Below are 18,691 nucleotides of genomic sequence, written 5' to 3' on the forward strand. Positions count from 1 at the left end.
ATAAAAGTGACAGTGGTGGTGGTGATGATGATAATAACTAATCTGTATTACTATTATTAACAGGTATTTGCATTAAGCACTTTACATTTATTTATTTAAACCTTCTATAACCCTGTAATGATGGATGCTGTTATTATCCCTGTTGTATAGATGAAGAAATTTCAAAATGACTGAAAGCTTTCCACTTTATTTTTGAAGTTTATTTATTTATTTTGAGAGAGAGAGTGAGTGAGCATGAACAGGGGAGCAGCAGAGAGAGTGAGAGAGAATCCCAAGCAGGCCCCACGCTGCCAGCACAGAGCCTGACTTGAGGCTCTATCCCACAAACCATGATCATGACCTGGGCCGAAGTCTAGAGTCAGACGCTCAATGGACTGAGCCACCCAGACACTCCTAAAGATCTCCATTTTTTTTTTTTTTTTTCCTCCACTTTAAAATAAACTTATAGGGGCGCCTGGGTGGCTCAGTCGGTTGAGTGTCTGACTTCAGCTCAGGTCATGATCTCACAGTCCGTGAATTTGAGCCCCTATCAGGCTCTGTGCTGACAGCTCAGAGCCTGGAGCCTGCTTTGGATTCTGTGTCTCCCTTTCTCTCTGCTCCTCCTCTGCTCATGCTCTGTGTCTCTCTGTCTCAAAAATAAATAAAAACATTAAAAAAAATTTTTTAAATAAACTTATATCCGGGCATCTGGGTGGCTCAGTCAGTTAAGTGTCTGACTTGGGCTCAGGTCATGATCTCGTGGTTCATGGGTTCAAGCCCTGCATCAGGCTCTGTGCTGACAGTGTGGAGCCTGGAGCCTGCTTAGGATTCTGTGTCTTTCTTGTTCTCTGCCCCTCCCCTGCTCCTGTTCTCTCTCTCTCTCTCTGTCTCTCTCTCAGAAGTAAATAAACATTAAAAAATAAAATAATAAAATAAAATAAGCTTGTATCACGTATTTTTAAGGGAAGAAAAGATACCACATTTGTGTGGTGGTGTTTTTTTTCCCACTTGTAAAAAGAGGCAAAATTTTGGTGGTACCTTTTTTTAGTTTAAAAAAATTTTTTTTATTAACATTTATTTATTTTTGAGAGAGAGAGACAGAGTGTGAGCTGGGGAAGGGTAGAGACAGAGGGAGACAGAATCAGAAGCAGGCTCCAGGCTCTGAGCTGTCAGCACAGAGCCAGATGTGGGTCTCGAACCCACGAACCATGAGATCATGACCCAAGCCGAAGTCTGATGCTTAACAGACTGAGCCACCCAGGCGCCCCAGTGGTACCTTTTTTTAGAAGCTAAAATTCATTTTGAGCTCCCAGGATGGTTCACTTAAAATTTTTTCTTTGTCTATCAATTAAATACAACTTTAAAACTAAAGTATTTTGGTGTTTGTACTGTAAACCGTTGATGGTGATCCTCAAGGCTATTATTGTGCAGGGAGTGTCTCATCTAAATGTTTGGATCATTTATTGGTCATCTGGATGTTTAGGTTCAAAATGTATATAATATTCAATCCTATCCTTTGTTGTGAAGGATGCCAGTTCCTTGGGGACCTCATAACTTTGTTTTATTACCTAGATTTGCTATCTAAATAATTAGAATAGTGGAGACAACCAAAGACTAGATTATATCATGCACAGAACAAGGATTACTTTGTAAAGGATAGAGGTTTCCTGGCAAATCTGTCATGATTGATTAGTGTTCCCATTTCCCTGGAATAATTGACAGATTCTCACATGTAATGCTGCTCATAGGATAGAAGGGAACTGATGAAAAAGTAGCTAGAAAGTGAGACTTGGCACTCAAGTGGACATATCTGTAGTGGCAGAAACAGCACGAAAGTACTTAATAAATTATTAAATGGTACTTACTCTTCAAGAGTGGATGTAGGGTTTGTTTTTGTTTTTGTTTTTTCAGGCTTCCAGAAAATCTATATATGTCTATGTCTCCAGGCCTGTGTCAGTCTCAAGATAGGTGAGGGTAGGTTGAATGCGAAGTGGATATGCTTGAAGTGAAGATGCTTATGAATGTCTTTGAGAGTGAATACAATCATTATCACCTTCTGACTTGGGGCTTCTGAAAGAGTCTGGGAAGGGGAGAGGAGGAAACTGTCATTTACCGCATTTCTGCGTGTCAGCCAGTGTGCTAGGCACTTTTTATTAACATCCTTCCATGTCCCTTTATGAAGACATATATGAGGAATTGTATTTCAGTGCTAGGAGTAGGTGGGCTTCTCCTGAGTACTTGCAGTGTCTATTTCATAGGCACTGTGAACTTCATAGATGATTGTGTGTCTCTAGTAGTAATTTTATTTATTTATTTAAATTTTTTTTTAACGTTTTATTTATTTTTGAGACAGGGAGAGACAGAGCATGAATAGGAGAGGGTCAGAGAGAGGGAGACACAGAATCTGAAACAGGCTCCAGGCTCTGAGCTGTCAGCACAGAGCCTGATGCGGGGCTTGAACTCACGAACCATGAGATCATGACCTGAGCCGAAGTTGGCTGCTCAACCAACTGAGCCACTCAGGCGCCCCTCTAGTAGTAATTTTAGTATTTATCGAGGCTTTACTGTGTTTTAGGCACTCTGCTTATTGTTCATATGCATTGTCTCTTTGAATCTTCACTGTATCCCTTTTGTGTAGGTATTAGCCCGTGTTTTCAATAACACTAAAATTCAGAGAAGTTAAGTGACTAACTTTTCTAAAGCCACACATTGATAAGATAGGTTTTGAACTCAGGTCTAACTGTACAGTTTACCAAAGCTATTTCTTTCTTTTAAGTTTTTATTTAAATTCTGATTAGTTAACATATATGACAAAATTAGTTTCTACAAATTTTTGTACAATATACAAACATATGACAAAATTAATTCTACAAAATTAGTAGAATTTAGTGATTCGTCACTTACATATAACACCCAGTGCTCATCCCAGCAAGTACTTTCCTTAATACCCATCACCCATTTAGCCCATCCCCCACCTACTCCCTCCATGAATCCTCAGTTTGTTCTCTATAGTTAAGAATCTCTTACGGTTTTCTTCCGTCTCTTTTTTTTCCTTCCCCTATGTTCATTTGTTTGTTTCTTAAATTCCACATATGAGTGAAATCATATATTTGTCTTTCTCTGATTTATTTCACTTAGCATAATACGTTCTAGCTCCATCCACGTGGTTGCAAACGACAAGATTTCATTCTTTTTGATGGCTGAGTAATATTCCATCGTATGTATGTGTATACACACACACACCACATCCTCTTTATCCATTCATCAGTTCTTTTTTTTATTTTTTAATTTAATTTTTTTAGGTTTTTTTTTTAATGTTTATTTTTGAGAGGGAGAGCAAGCAGGGGAGTGGGAGAGAGAAAGAGAATAAGAATCTGAAGCAGGCCTCAGGCTCTGAGCTCTCAGCACAGAGCCTGATGTGGGGCTCAAACCCACAAACTGTGAGATAATGACCTGAGCTGAAGTCAGATGCTTAACCAACTGAGCCACCCAGGCGCCCCATATCCATTCATCAGTTTGGACATTTGGGCTCTTTCCATAGTTTGGCTATTGTTGATAATGCTGCTATAAACATCAGGGTGCATGTACCCCTTTGAATCTGTATATTTTTGTATCCTTTGGGTAAATACCTAGTAGTGCAAATACTGGGTTGTAGCAGTGTTCTGTTTTTTCATTTTTTCTTTTTTCTTTAAATTAATGTTTATTTTTGAAAGAGAGAGAGACAGAGCAAGAGTGGGGAAGGGGCAGAGAGAGAGGGAAACACAGAATCTGAAGCAGGCTCCAGGCTCTGACCTGTCAGCACAGAGCCCAACACGGGGCTCGAACCCATGAATCGTGAGATCATGACCTGAGCCAAAGTCAGACACTTAACCAACTGAACCACCCAGGCGCTCCAAGGGTAGTTCTGTTTTTAACTTTTGAGCAACCTCCATACTGTTTTCCAGAGTGGCTACACCAGTTTGTATTCCCACCAACATTGTAAGAGGGACCCTTTTCTCCACATCCTGGCCAACATCTATTGTTTCCTATGTTAATTTTAGCCATTCTGATAGGAATGAGGTGGTATCTCCTTGTGATTTTGATTTGTATTTCCCTGATGATGAGTGATGTTGAGCATCTTTTCATGTGTCTGTTAGTCATCTGTATGTCGGAGAAGATATTTGCAATGACATATCTGATAAAAGGTTAGTATCCAAAATCTATAAAGAATTTATCAAACTAAACACCCCCCAAAATAATCCAGTTAAGAAATGGGCAGAAGACATGAACAGACATTTTTCCAGACATTTCTTCCTAAAATACTTATTTGTGCTGTTGTTCTCCCCTTTGTTCAATTCTAGATGCATGACCTGTACCCTAAATTTTCCTTTACTTAGCAACCTATGTCTAAAGGGGGTTAGAGGGGTACCTGTGTGCCTTGGTTGAGCGTCTGACTTTGGCTCAGGTCATGATCTCACAGTTCTTGAATTTAAGCCCCACATCAGGCTCACTGCAGTCAGTGTGGAGCCCACCTCAGATCCTCTGTCCCTCTCTCTCTACCCCTCCCCTGCTTGTGCTGTCTCAGAAATAAACACTGAGAAATATAATACAGGGGAATAGAAAGAAGGACCCAGGAGTCTAGTAAAAGGCAACAATATATGTCCATTCAGAGAGAGGCTGGCAGTTGATTTAAACTTGAGTGAATTCTTGGAAGTAGGACCTATCGCTTTCTGACATTTGTTTAGTCATTTTCCTCATCTCCTTGTCATACTAGGCATTAGCCACATATAAATTAAAACATATAATGCCTTCTGGTATGATTACTACTCATTCAGCACATATTTATTGAGCATATACTATATGCTTGTGTATCATTGAACAAACCAGACATAATCCTGCCTTCATGGAGCTTATAATTGGCATAAATATTTGAATTGGTAGGCTGTATCTTACACATAAGTATTTTTCTAAGCATACTACCAGCAGTCACACGTGTGTATACTGTCAGAATAACACAAAATTGAGGGGCTTGGAATTTGTCTCATTTCAGGAATACAGTAAGGAATCAAGAATATGAGGGACAATAACAGTCAAGAAACTCATAACTATGGCTTTGTCACTTTGAATTGAACACTGTGATTCTTAGAGGCACAAGAGTGACAATACATAAGACTTAATTTGAAATTTTAAAACACTAGTGTAAGGGGCATCTGGGTGGCTCAGTCGGTTAAGCTTCTGACTCTTGGTTTCGACTTAGGTCATGATCTCACAGTTCGTGGGTTTGAGCTTTGTGTTGGGCTCTGAGCTGACAGTGGAGGGCCTACTTGGGATTCTCTCTCCTTCTCTCTCTCTCTCTCTCTCTCTCTCCCTCTCTCCCTCTCTCCCCCTCTCCCTCCCTCCCTCCCTCCCTCCCTCTCTCCCTCTCTCCCTCTCTCCCTCCCCTCCCCACCTCCATTTGTTCTCTCTCTCTCTCTCTCAAAATAAATAAATAAACTTAAAAAAACAAAACAAAAGACTAGTGTAAGCCAGAGATCTTTGATGGAGTATTATAGGAAGAATTTCAGAAACTGCAAGTTGTTACACAGATGTATTGATTTAATTAGTCTAGCTAACACCATTTATTTATGCTTAAGCATCTCACACTTGCAGAAGTTGGTAATTCGAAGTCACACAATAATTTGTGAGTTATCTTCTCTACCACGTGTTGTAGCTTCTGAATACCAACTTTGATGAGTGTGTGTATCAGATGCTTAAGCATGAATAAATGATATTATATAGACCAATTAAGCAATACCATTTGCTTTTGAAGTTCTGTTGACATAGTTTCATGTAAAATCTTTTGGTGGTGGCTTTTAAAATCACATTGTTTTAAACACAGTGTAATCTCATAGTATAGCAAGATCCTCATTAGAGACAGAACATATCTAGGTTCTGTTGCTTAGACCTCTTTGGGTATCTGAGTGGATCCTTAATTTGCCATTACAACTTGATAAAATTGTTCTGATTAACCATACAGTGGATGTTTTAGCTAGTGAACGAAGAATTGTAGAGTTATCCTCTTAGCAAAAGGGTGAACTTTTTTTTTGTGATAGATAAGAGACTATATTGTGAAATCTCTTAGGGGAGGAAAACCAGTTAGAATTCCCTTGCCATCTCTCTGTTTCTCTCCTCTCTCCCCCATTCTTCTCTCTGCTTCCTCTTTTTTTTTTTTTTTTTTAAATATTTTTATTTATTTTTGAGACAGAGAGAGGCAGAGCATGAGCAGGGGAGGGGCAGAGAGAGAGGGAGACACAGAATTTGAAGCAGGCTCCAGGCTCTTAGCTGTCAGCACAGAGGCCGATGTGGTGCTCGAACTCACGGACTGTGAGATCATGACCTGAGCTGAAGTCAGACGCTTAACCGACTGAGCCACCCAGGCACCCCTCTGCTTCCTCTTTGAGATTCTAATTCTAACCATAAGAACATGAAGGTATTCTGTGTCTGCCTGATTTTACAGTATGGTTTTCATACTTAAAAAAATTTTTACTAGAAAAAATCTATTAGATATATATACATATTTTATCTTTAGCTAATTTAAACAGTTTAGTTTTTGTTGTTTAAAGTGGAATGCTATTGAAAGGAGATTGGGGTATAGCTAATATGCTACGAAATGTAGGCAGCATCTTTTCTTCCAGAGTTTGGGATGCCTCACCTCTATTATTTTTTCTCACCATACTCCCCAGAAGCTAGAAAAGGGAAGGATTAGTTGACCCAGTTGACCCAGTTTTACACATAAGGAAACAGAAACTCATAGGGGTTAAGTGTCTTGCCTAAGGTCAGACTTACTAAGAATGTAGTTGCAGAATGTGGCAGAGAGTTCCAGAGCCTGGCAGAGTGTAGCACACTACCCACTGGGAAATGTGACAAGCACGTAATTATTTTCTCAGAAGACTTGACTACTGCTGGTCAGTTCTTACTCCTCTCAGAATATCCACCATCCACCCAAGGCAGAAACTTGTTTGCAGTTTAGGGCTACACTGTAATCTTTAGGAAATGTTACTTAGGACAACTGGCTTAGAATTCTAAGTTAGTATATAATATTTTCATGTGTTCTTCTAACATGAACTTCTTCAAGCTTCCAGGTGTCCATGTTAATCATTGTCCAAAGAATGTAAGGTGTCACTTTTAGGACCACTAGCTGTTATTACTTTATGCTTTATACACTCGCTTTATTACTTTAAAAGGGTGCATAAATGTATTCAGTTTCATTTAATGTGCATTTAATTGAATATGTAAATTTAAGGATGGGCACATAACCTGAGCAAGGCCTGCTCACTACCCACTGAGGCCAATGCAAGGTGGAAAACACATTTTCCGGAGAAAAAGGAAGCCTTGTAAAATGGGAGTCTCACCACTGATGCCTAGGGCCGTACACAGGCTGAATTTAACATGGTAAATGGCCCAGCTAGTGTAGAAAAAAATAATCTTCCATTTGGAGATGAAGATCAAGGCCGACTTACTAAAGGTTCTTTGTAGAAACTTGCATGTTTAGATTTGCCAGTAATACAAAGAAAGAACACCAGTTAATTACTTTTTGTTTGTTTCGTTGATAAAAATTACTTTTTAGTTACCTTAGGAGAGCCTTCTTATATGAGAAAAAATGTTAGCGTTTCACCTAAATCTATAGTTCTTCCAGTGTTGCTATGTTTCCACAGTTCTTCTAGAGCATTTATGGACTTCATTATTACTGTCTGCATTAAAGTTTAGTGATTTGAGGGGCACCTGGCTGGCTTAGTCAGTAGAGCATGTAACTCTTTTTTTTTTAATTTTTTTAACATTTATTTTATTTTTGAGAGACAGACAGAGTGAAAGAGGGAGATGGGCACAGAGAGAGGGAGATACAGAATCCGAAGCAGGCTCCAGGCTCTGAGCTGTCAGCACAGAGCCTGATGCGGGGCTCAAACTCATGAACAGTGAGATCATGAACCGAGCTGAAGTCGGCCGCTTAACCAACTAACTGAACCACCCAGGCGCCCCTAGAGCATGTAACTCTTGAGTTCGAGCCCCATGGTGGGTGTGGAGCCTACTTAAAATTTAAAAAATTTTTAAATGTTTAGTGGTTTGACTTAAATTTTTGAGACCTACTATCCTTCTGCACCCCCAAGTTGTTTCTTTAATACTATGGCATATAGTCTCTACCATCTGAAATTTTGGTCCAGGTGCCCAGATGGAATCTGTTTATTTTGGAAGATGTGGTTGGAGCTGCTGCTTTCTTTAGTCTGTGGCCTGACACTCTCAGAACTGTGTTTTTTGGTTTCAGCAGTTAGAAAAGACGTAAGAGCACCTATGTTTTGCTTTTGTAACAAGTTCTTGTCCACAGGCTTTACGAAGAAAGCAGCTTTTTTGAATACCGATAAGTGCTCCCAATGCCCTTACATTCAAACAAGCTAACTTCCCTTTACAAACTCTTACCACACTCTTAGGCCTTTAGATTTCTCTCAGTTTTTACTTTCATCATGATTTACTTAGCTGCTGTTATTTTCTTATTCATCAGGAATTGGAATGATCCCATTTGTCATGGAAAGAGATGTTGGTGCTACTGCTTTGACCATGTCTTTCTTCTGCAGACCCCGTATCACGTCAACCTCCTCCTGGCTGGCTATGACGAGCATGAGGGTCCAGCGCTTTACTACATGGACTACCTGGCAGCCTTGGCCAAGGCCCCTTTTGCAGCCCATGGCTATGGTGCCTTCCTGACTCTTAGTATCCTGGATCGATACTACACTCCAAGTAAGTTCTAGCACTCTAGGTAGGGAATACAGTCCTGTCCTGAGCTGCCTTCTGGTTTTGTACACTACTCCTGGAGTTGGGTGGTCGGGGCTTGAATAGAGGATGGATCCTAAGAAGCACATCCAGGTACCTTCTGGAAGCTGCTCTCCCCTCCAGGTCAGTAGGGTTCTTGAAAAGCTAATAAAAGTCCTTCTTTTACCAGACAGAAGGAGATACTGCATATGTCCAGAGCTGGGTTTTGTTTTGTTTAAAAGGGTGCTACAGTAGTGACTAAAATTAATTTTTCAGTTACAAAAGTTCAGTTTTTTAATTCATTTTGCCCAGCCTAGATGCTTATTAGCATCTCAGCTATAAAGAATGAGCAAATAAGCAAAGTGGTTTGCATGTTTGAGTTTGTGAGGATGAACAGGTCCCCAGAATGACAATGGAAGATTTCTTTGCTTAAACATCAAAGCTTTTAAGGCCACAAGCCTTGGCCCTTCGCTTGGTTCTTTATCAGCTGCTGGCTGCCCCTCCTGTGAGAAAGAGCTGGCTCTCTACTTGTCAGTAAACTGTTAGCTTGGCAAAGCTTCTAGCACAGGGATGCTTTTGTGCTACATTCTATCTTCTGACTCCAATCCCAAACTTGACTTTAGCCACTGTGAGCAATAGGCACTTGGGATTCTTCACTTTTCTAGGCTATAGATGCAGCCCAGATAGCCATTCCTCTCCTTAAATTCCATTCTTCCCTATCAGTACGGTAAAAATCTGGCTTCTTTACTCTTTTTTTTGGTGCTGCCCTCTCACTCAACCTTAGCCATGCCAGAGCTCCAGGCCACATCCTGAAAAGCATTAGTCTGGCCTCCTAATGACTGTTTCTTGATTTGGCATCTGTCAGTAATACAGCTGACTTCCCCACCAAAATCACCACTAACCACCCTTGAAGCCTAACTGCATAATATGTCATCCCAGTTTGCCATGCCTGTGGACAGTTCCTTTGGCTCCTGTTTTATGAGAGTCTCAGCCCTATCCCATGAATTCTCTTTCCATTGTTAAACTGAGACCCAGCTGGGAAAGTGAGGCTAAAACTCTGGCCTGTCCTCCCTTGCCCTGATTTGCAGCTGGCTAGGGCAGATGGAACCGATTTAAGCCCTAGTCTAAAAGGGTGGGGTGGGTAGGGGTGAGGGGGATGGGCGATAAAAAAGAGGCAAGCCGCTGGACTTCTCTAGAGGCAGGCCCTGGCCATGGGAGGCAGAATTCCGTCATGCTTACCCTTCTCTGTAGCAAATCAATTTGCAATGGCTTGTGGCTGCTGGAGCACTGGGTCTGGGGCATCCTCCACTGCATATGGAATAAGTTTGTTGCAAGCTAGAAGGCTAGGTATTTTTTTGCCTTTTCCGTTTGTGTGGCATGCTGACCTGAAGAAATTTGAAACTTAAAAGTTGTGGCAGAGAGTTGGACTTGATGGCAACTCCTTGAATACGTGGCCTCTGTGTTCTCTTTCAGCTATCTCTCGTGAGAGGGCAGTGGAGCTTCTTAGGAAATGTCTAGAGGAGGTGAGTAGTTCCCACAGGAACCTGAAAGGAATGTTTATCTCTGTTTGCCAATATTGTTCATTCCTTGGTTGCAGTTTTTCCCTGATCTTTGCCAGAAGGTGTAATAAATACACACTAACCAGATGTGAAGTTGCTACCAGGGATAGAGTTTGGTGGGTAACAAACTCTCATGGGTTACCTCCCATCAATGTCAATTTTACAATTTAGTTATCTTTTTTTGGCTCATCCAACCTAGTGATTCTCAGAATTTGGCATGTATAAGAATCATCTTGGGAACTGTTTTTTTGATTGATTGTTTTGTTTTTATTTTTGTTTTTAAGCAGATTCGTGACTACCCTACTCCCATTCCCACCACTGATTCTGATTCAGTTGTCCTGGTGTAGAGTCTGAGTATTTGATTAGCAGTCCCAGGTGATTTTGCTGCAGGCGGTAACTGGGTCATATTTTAAGAACTACTACCTTAGGGACGCTTCAGTTGGTTAAGTGTCCGACTTCAGTCAGATCATGATCTCACGGTTCGTGGGTTCGAGCTCTGTGTTGGGCTCTGTTCTGACAGCTCAGAGCCTGGAGCCTGCTTTGGATTCTGTGTGTGTCTCTCTCTCTGCCCCTCCCCTGCTCCTGCTGTGTCTGTTTCTCTCTCTCTCAAAGATAAATAATAAAAATTTAAAAAAATAAAAGAAAAGAGCTATCTTAGACTTAATATCTGCTGTATTTGTGTCACCTGGGGTTGCCATACCCCAGGTGTCTGCTTTCTTTTAAAAAAATTTTTTATTTTTAATGTTTATTTTTGAGACAGTGCCAAGTGAGGGAGGGGCAGAGAGAGAGGGAGACACAGAACCTGAAACAGGCTCCAGGCTCTGAGCTGTCAGTACAGAACCCGATGTGGGGCTCTAACCCACAAACCGTGAGATCATGACCTGAGCCGAAGTCAGACACTTAAGCAACTGAGCCACCCAGGCGCCTTGTGTCTGCTCTCTTAACAGTCCATTAGTCCTGGAGAGAAAGCCTTCCCTGAGAATTCAGGAGGCCATAGAAAGCAACTGGGAAGCTTTAAGCAGAAGAAGAGAGTAGCTTTTAGTTTATGAGGCCAGGAACGTGGACCCCACCCATTAATACTGCTGCTAAGAGTCTAAGGCTTCGGGTTATGTATGGAGGATGAGGAGGAAGAGAAAGCAGCTCCCTTAGGCTTTTAAATTCTTTTACTGTTCTTGTGGCCTAAGGATGAACTTGAATTTGTGGTCTAGGAGAGAGCAGGTGGGTGAGAGCAGGTGGGAGCACTGAGCATAATGTCAATTTGCCTCTTATACAACCCTGTCTTCTTCAGTCCACAGTGTCCCCATTCTTCCTCATGTTTGCAAATCCCCTTTACAAAGCAGAAACTGAGGACAAACTCATGTACTTTGCTTAGCCATCCAGCTAAGAGACCATATTAGTCCAGCAGTCCTAAGTGTTACAGGGGGTGTCAGGGAGAAGCCACTGGCACATCAAGGGCTTTGAGACTTTATTCACTATGGACCCTAAACATGATCATTTTAGAAACCCATATTTCTTGTCACCTTTTCTTGATTTTAGAGCTTGTTTTTGGATGTAGGAGTCATCAGCCAGAGGAGACTCTGGAAATGGAGTGGGTTTTTGATGCCCAGTCCTCAGCTGTAAAGATGGGAAATATCACAGGAGGGAGGGCTTGGGCCTGGGGAGGTGGACATTTCTGGGATATGCTTCTGAGGGAGCAAGTAGAGAGCTTTGTGCCTTCCCTCTGGAGACTAAGTGAGGTGTCCAGGAAGGGTGGCCACAGAAGCCAAGATTTCCTCCAGCCGTCTTCCTCTATAATCACCAGCCAGGTTAGTGGGGCTGTCTGCTTCCATGCACAATAGAGCACTGCTTGTTTGGAACAGCCTCTCAAGCAGAGAGTCTTAATGAGAGTGCGGAGGTGTTATTTTAATCACAAGTCAGCTTGGACTGCAGGAGTTGGAAGTAGGGGTTGTTCCAAGAGCAGTTCTTCCAACACCCTTCCACCATTCCTGTGGCTACACACACACACACAGATGGAGTCACACAGTCAGTCCTTGTAATGTCGGTGGGTGGGGCTATGGTGACTGGAGTAAATTCTTGGGACGTAGGAATACATTGCTTTGGTCCAAAGTTTATTCCTAGAGCAATCACTCTTTGTAGGCTGATTACCTTGAGACATTTTTAGAAAGAAGTCTGTGTTTACCAGACTGATTGGTAGCAGACTGTGGGGAATAGAGCTTTGGATTTTCTTACTCTTTCATCAGCTGACTGACCAGAGACAAGCTCCCAGCTGCATCTCCCAGTCCTCCCTCACCACCTTCCAGCCTCCAGCTGCAGTTTGGGGTTTTTTCAGTGTCTGAGTACTGACTGCCCCAGTACAATATAAGCTCCACAAAAGCAAGGATTTTTTATCTGCTTGTATGCCCAGTGCCCTCGAAGAGAGCCTGGCCCATAGTTAGTGCTCAGTAAATACTTTTTGACTGATTTTCTTCATCTCTGTCTGCAGCTCCAGAAACGCTTCATCCTGAATCTGCCAACCTTCAGTGTTCGAATCATTGACAAAAATGGCATCCATGACCTGGACAACATTTCCTTCCCTAAACAGGGCTCCTAACCTCATGCCTTCTCTCCAGTTTGCCAGGGAACTTTTTTTGATGGGCTCCTTCGTCTTTTTCTACTCTTTTGACGTGCATCCTTGATAGATGGTTAATTCAGAATAAAGCTGAATCTGGATACATTGAGCTCTCTGTTTTGAGTCTCCATTTACCTATCATCACTTCAGGACAGAAATGGAGAAAGGATGATCTGCATTGGACTTTTTGCCGGGACTGTCTTTCCTTCTGCCCCTTTCCCTTCATTAATGCTCTAATTGTCCTTTTAGCTGATAGCCCTGCATTCTGTTTCACTGCCTAGCTTCCTTCCCGTCTAGCTCTTTCATATATCTTGCTTGCTAATGTCTCATTTCCCTAAAGCAGTGGTTCTTTTTACCCCTAAGCTTAACGTTTTAAAAATTAGTTTGAGGGGCGGCTGGGTGGCTCAGTCAGTTGAGCATCCGACTTCGGCTCAGGTCATGATCTCACTGTTCGTGGCTTCGAGCCCCGCATTGGGCTATGTGCTGACTGCTCAGAGCCTGGAGCCTGTTTCAGATTCTATGTCTTCCCCGCTCACACTCTGTCTCTCTCTCTCTCAAAAATAAATAAACATTAAAAAATAAAAATTAGTTTGAATACATAATACGTACACTTAGTAAAAAATACAAGTGATACAAAGACACGCAGTAAAAAATGTTTCTGCTGTCCCTATAATTTGATTACCTGCTTCCCTTCCCAGAGGAAACTTCAGCTACTAATTTCTTACCTACCCTTTAAGATAGAAGTTGTTCCTGTATAAAGCACAAACACACACGTATGCATGCGCACGCATACACACATAACCCCTCTTAAAAGTATTTGTAGGGGCGCCTGGGTGGCGCAGTCGGTTAAGCGTCCGACTTCAGCCAGGTCACGATCTCGCGTTCCGTGAGTTCGAGCCCCGCGTCAGGCTCTGGGCTGATGGCTCGGAGCCTGGAGCCTGTTTCCGATTCTGTGTCTCCCTCTCTCTCTGCCCCTCCCCCGTTCATGCTCTGTCTCTCTCTGTCCCAAAAATAAATAAAAAACGTTGAAAAAAAAAAAAGTATTTGTAAATGGTCTGCATACTGCTTCTTAATTTTTTTTTTTAACGTTTATTTTTGAGACAGAGAGAGACAGAGCATAAATGGGGGAGGGACAGAGAGAGAGGGAGACACAGAATCGGAAGCAGGCTCCAGGCTCTGAGCCATCAGCCCAGAGCCCGACGGGGGGCTCGAACTCACGGACCGTGAGATCGTGACCTGAGCTGAAGTCAGACGCCTAACCGACTGAGCCACCCAGGCACCCCACTGCTTTTTAATTTAACATATACTAGATTGTTCTATATCAGTATACATATACCTAGTTTATTCTTGTTGACAGTTGGGCAATGTTCTATTAAATTGATGTGCTGTAGTTAATTAACCAAATACCTGTATTACTTCCTAATCTAGCTTTTTGGGAATGAATAATGTAAATGTTTTTTGATTAGTGCCACTAAAATGATGGTTCTTAACTGGATGTATGTATCAGAATCATCCCGGGGAGTTTTCTTCTTTATACATGATTAGGCTGCAGTCACTCCCAGATTCTAACTAAGCAGGTTTGGGTCCTAGACATAGGAATATTTTTTAAAGCTTCCTAAGTAATTTGTGTCTTCAGCCATGATAGAGAATGGTTGGGTGGAAGTTTCTTTAGAGCGTGGTCCTCAAGCTTAAGCATGAATCTCAATTCCCTGGAGGGCTTATTGATACACAGCTTGCTGGGTCCTGCCCCTGTAGCTTCTACATGTTTGGGGTATGGCCTGAGATTCTGCATTCTAACATTTCCAATTGATGCTGCTGCTGGTCTAGTTAACACACTTAGTCTTGTCTTTTTTTTTTTAATGTCTCATTTTACTTTTGAGAGAGAGAGAGAGAGAGACAGAGTGCGAGTGGGGAAGGGGCAGAGAGAGATGGAGACACAGAATCCAAAGCAGTCTCCAGGCTCTGAGCTGTCAGCACAGAACCTGACACAGGGCTCGAACTCACAAACCGGGAGATCATGACCTGAGCCGGTGGGATGCTTAACCAACTGAGCCACCCAGGTACCCCTAAACCCCACTTGGTCTTAAACTAAGATGAGCCCTACTTTATCCAGTTCTGTGCTACTCTTAATACCATATACAGATAATTTTTTTGTTTATCTGAAGTAAAATACCATCTCTCTAAGATACTACCTACATTCAGAACCTTTGTACTAACTATTGTGTTAACATCAGATTAGAATGTCATATACTTTGGGGGACACCTGTGGTAGATGTTTAAACCATAAGAAGAAATTTAATCATTGGGTAAATGGGGAAAAAGAGATTCATATCACCACAGCTGGTTCAACCTCTACTACCACTATGAATATGCGTAGGTTTTGGCTTTTGGCTGGCTTTCTGGGTCTTTTTCTAAGGCATCTATTTTTAGAGCTCCACAGGTGATTCTGATGCTTGCCCCAGTTGAGTATCTGTACTAAAATTTAGGAGTCCTGCTTCATGGTTTTCCCATCTGTGAAATGGTCAAAATTGTACCTATTCCATGGGGGATAGTTAGGAGGATTCCATGAGGTAACGTGAAGCGTTTTGAACAGGGCCTCGTATGCGGTAAGTATATAATCATTGTGATACTGCATCCACTGCTCACCAGGAATAAACTTGTTATTCTGCATGCATGCGTCATCAGGAATGAAATGGTTCTCTGTCTTTGAAGTGTCCCCAGGGCAAGCTGGGTAAGTCCACCAGCCTACCCTAACTCCAGTCTCCTTTCTCCAATCCATATCTCTTTTCTGAGCCCCAGATCAACTTACTCCTAAGCATCTCACCTCCAGCATCAGATGCTCTACCGACTGAGCCAGCCAGGCACCCTGGCATCATTTATTTTTAAGAAACTTAATTTAGAATAAATTTGGTTTTATACAAAATTGCACAAGATAATGCAATGTTTCCTTCTACCTCTCCCCTGGCTCCCCCTTAGGTTAACATCTTACATAGCCACTGTGCATTTGTCAAAAACTAAAACCAATATTGATTAGTACATTAGTATTAGCTCTGACTTTTATTCAGATTTTACCCATTTTCCCATGAATGTCCTTTTTCTGTTCTGGAATACAGTTCAGGATGCCACATTGCACTTAGCTAGGCACCATTTTTGGTGCCTTTTTCTCCTTCCTTCACATAGTCACTGAGTTGTAGCAGTTTTACTTCCTAAATCTCTTTTAGTAAAACTCCCAAGTATTCTGGTTTATCATTCACCTTCTTTCCTGGACTATTTTAACAGCCTCCTACCTTCTCTACTTTTAATCTTTTTCCTCTCTAGTTCTTTCTCTGTACTCTACAAATTTGACCATCCATACATCTTTTCACTTAAAACTTTGATGGTTTTCCACTGTTTCTAGAATAAAACCCAGTTCTTTAGTTTGACATGTGAGGCATTTCATAATCCTCTTCCATGCTAGCTCCCCAGTTTCTTTTCCCTCTTTCATACTTCATAAAGCCCGTGATCCAACTGAATTTCCATGGCCTCAACATACATTTATGACTTCACACCTGTATATGCCCACTGGAAGGGTAAGCGTTGCTTCTTGAAATTTTTCTTACAGATAATGTATATGTGTGTGATTGAGTCATAATGCAATACGCTGTTTTCTCATCTGTTTTCTTCCACCAGAGTTAATTATTTTAATGCCAGCTGTATCCCTCTAAATTGATTTCCTGGAGTTTGAAAAACACTGGGAATTCACTGATTGTTTAACACTCATGCCCGAACTGCTCAGAATGGTCTTCCGATTGGTTCCCATCTGCTTTCAGGTGATTAATACACAGAAAGCAATCTATTCCTTCGTGGGGTAGAGGAGATAGGTTGGAGAGGAGAACAGCTGGTTTGCCTCAGGGTAGGGAAGCTGAGCCCTGACTAGTAAAGAGTTTGGAGAAGCGGACAAGGAACCTCTGAGTGGTGGGGGAGGGTGATGAGAGAGCTTGAGAAATGCTTGGCTTCCCAGCTCAACACCAATGGCTGAGCCTGCTCTGCCTGAAGCCCAGAGTCCTTTCACTGTTCTTTGTCTGGGCCCTTTGCTCGACACAGGCAAAAGTTCTCAGTATCCTAATTGTCTGCTGCTCACTTAGCTCCTCTGTTAGGAGGTTGTGTTTGACAGGAGAAAGGCCTGCTGCTCAGCCTCACTCACCTAACTTCATGAGGTTTCAAAGAGGGAAGGTGGTCAAAGGCTACTCATTCCTTCAGGAGCACCGTGACCCTTTAAGACAAATGAATATGGGGCACTTAGGGTGGCTCAGTTGGTTGAGCATCTGACTTTGGCTCAGGTCATGATCTCGCAGTTCACTGAGTTCAAGCCCCATACTGGGCTCACTGCTATCAGTGTGGAGCCCGCTTCGGATCCTCTGTCCTTTTGTCTCTCTGCCCCTCCCCCACTTGTGCTCTCTCAAAAATAAATAAAACATTTTAAAAAAGGTTTAAAGAAATGAATATGAACTCAAAACATTGATGCTTACCTAGTCTAAATACTCCATTTAATTCACAGCTACTTGCTTTGTGAGAAAGAAGTCATGTAATCTGTATATACTTTTTCTTTAATCATCATCTACTTTTCCTTAGGGGTAGACCCAGTTTGTCAGGGGATAAAACACAATTTATTTTGCTGTGGAATCACCAACAAACAGAAGTTAACTGAGAAGAGTCAAATTCTGAGACCTCATTAGAAGCTTCTTATGCCACTTATGTTCTCCACAGTATACTCCTGCCTCTGTACTGTTACCATCTTGACCATATACTGGAGGACAAGAGCCTTAGGGCCCAAAGGGCTGGAGAACCTACTTTTGTTTGACTCAGACCTGAGAGCACCTTTGCAGAGGGCATGTGGAGCAGTGGGAATGGAGGGGTGGAAGAGACAGACCTGTATGAGCCCCTCTTACTTGCTCTCTGACCTTGGTCAAGTTGCTCAGAGGTAGAATTTTATCCCTAAAATAGAACTTGGTGAGGACTACATGGTTAACTTAGGGAAAGTTGTCCAGCACTGAATGGTTGATGATAAACTGGTTCCCTCCATGTTCACCTTAGAGATATTTACAGCCTTTTATTGATTTATTACCATGTGCTGAGCATTGTTTAAGTGCTATATGTCTGTTATTTCATTTAATCCCCTCAACTTCCTGTAGTCTCAAACAGCTTTTGTGGTTGAGTGTCTCTTGCCAGGCCCAGGGCTTTGGTTAAAGCAGAGCATACATACTTCCAGCCTTTCCTCCATTCCTCCTTTCATATGGGTGGGATGAAGCAGTGAACCTTCTTGGGAAAAGAAATCACATCTTTGGACCTTTCCCTAGGAGATGCTTCCTGGACTTTATGTTCCCTTAACTCCCAGCATCTTTGTCTGATGACACACCTGCAAAGAACTGGGGAAGAGCATTCCAGGCAAAGAGAACAGTGAGTGCAATGACCCTGAGGCACAAAACTAAGCAACAAAAAGGAAACTAGTGTGGCTAGAGCAAAGGGAATGATGAAGAGAATAGTTGAAGGTTGGAAGTAGACAAAGTCCAGGTCATTGCAGGGCTTAGTATGAAGGTGTACCAGTAAAAATAGACCAGTTGAAAGTTACTTCAGTAGTCCTGAGGACGAGGGTAGTGGCAGAGGAGATAAAAGAGGATGGACCTTCTGATGCATTGGGTGTAGGGAAAGAAACAGGACTCCTCCATTTCCAGCTTGAGCAGCTGGGTGGGGAGTGGTACCATTTACTGAGAGGGAAACTGTGGAGCAGGTCAAGATTTGAGAACCT

At 42.1% G+C, this 18,691-nt stretch overlaps 1 protein-coding gene across 2 annotated transcripts in view; it reads left to right on the top strand.

The window, feature by feature from the left end:
* The window catches only part of PSMB2 (proteasome 20S subunit beta 2), a 33,232-nt gene extending 20,217 nt beyond the window's left edge, over positions 1 to 13,015 (top strand). For both annotated transcript variants that reach the window (XM_019430246.2, XM_019430244.2), the window contains 3 exons: positions 8,565 to 8,727; positions 10,213 to 10,262; positions 12,781 to 13,015. In XM_019430246.2, the coding sequence (XP_019285791.1) occupies positions 8,565 to 8,727; positions 10,213 to 10,262; positions 12,781 to 12,888 (321 nt within the window). In that variant the 3' untranslated portion in view covers positions 12,889 to 13,015. The remainder of the gene's footprint in view (positions 1 to 8,564; positions 8,728 to 10,212; positions 10,263 to 12,780) is intronic.
* The last annotated feature ends 5,676 nt before the right edge of the window (positions 13,016 to 18,691 follow it).

The sequence above is a fragment of the Panthera pardus genome, unplaced genomic scaffold (assembly GCF_024362965.1).
Source record: "Panthera pardus isolate Hobbes unplaced genomic scaffold, ASM2436296v1 HiC_scaffold_11, whole genome shotgun sequence".
NCBI lineage: Eukaryota > Metazoa > Chordata > Mammalia > Carnivora > Felidae > Panthera > Panthera pardus.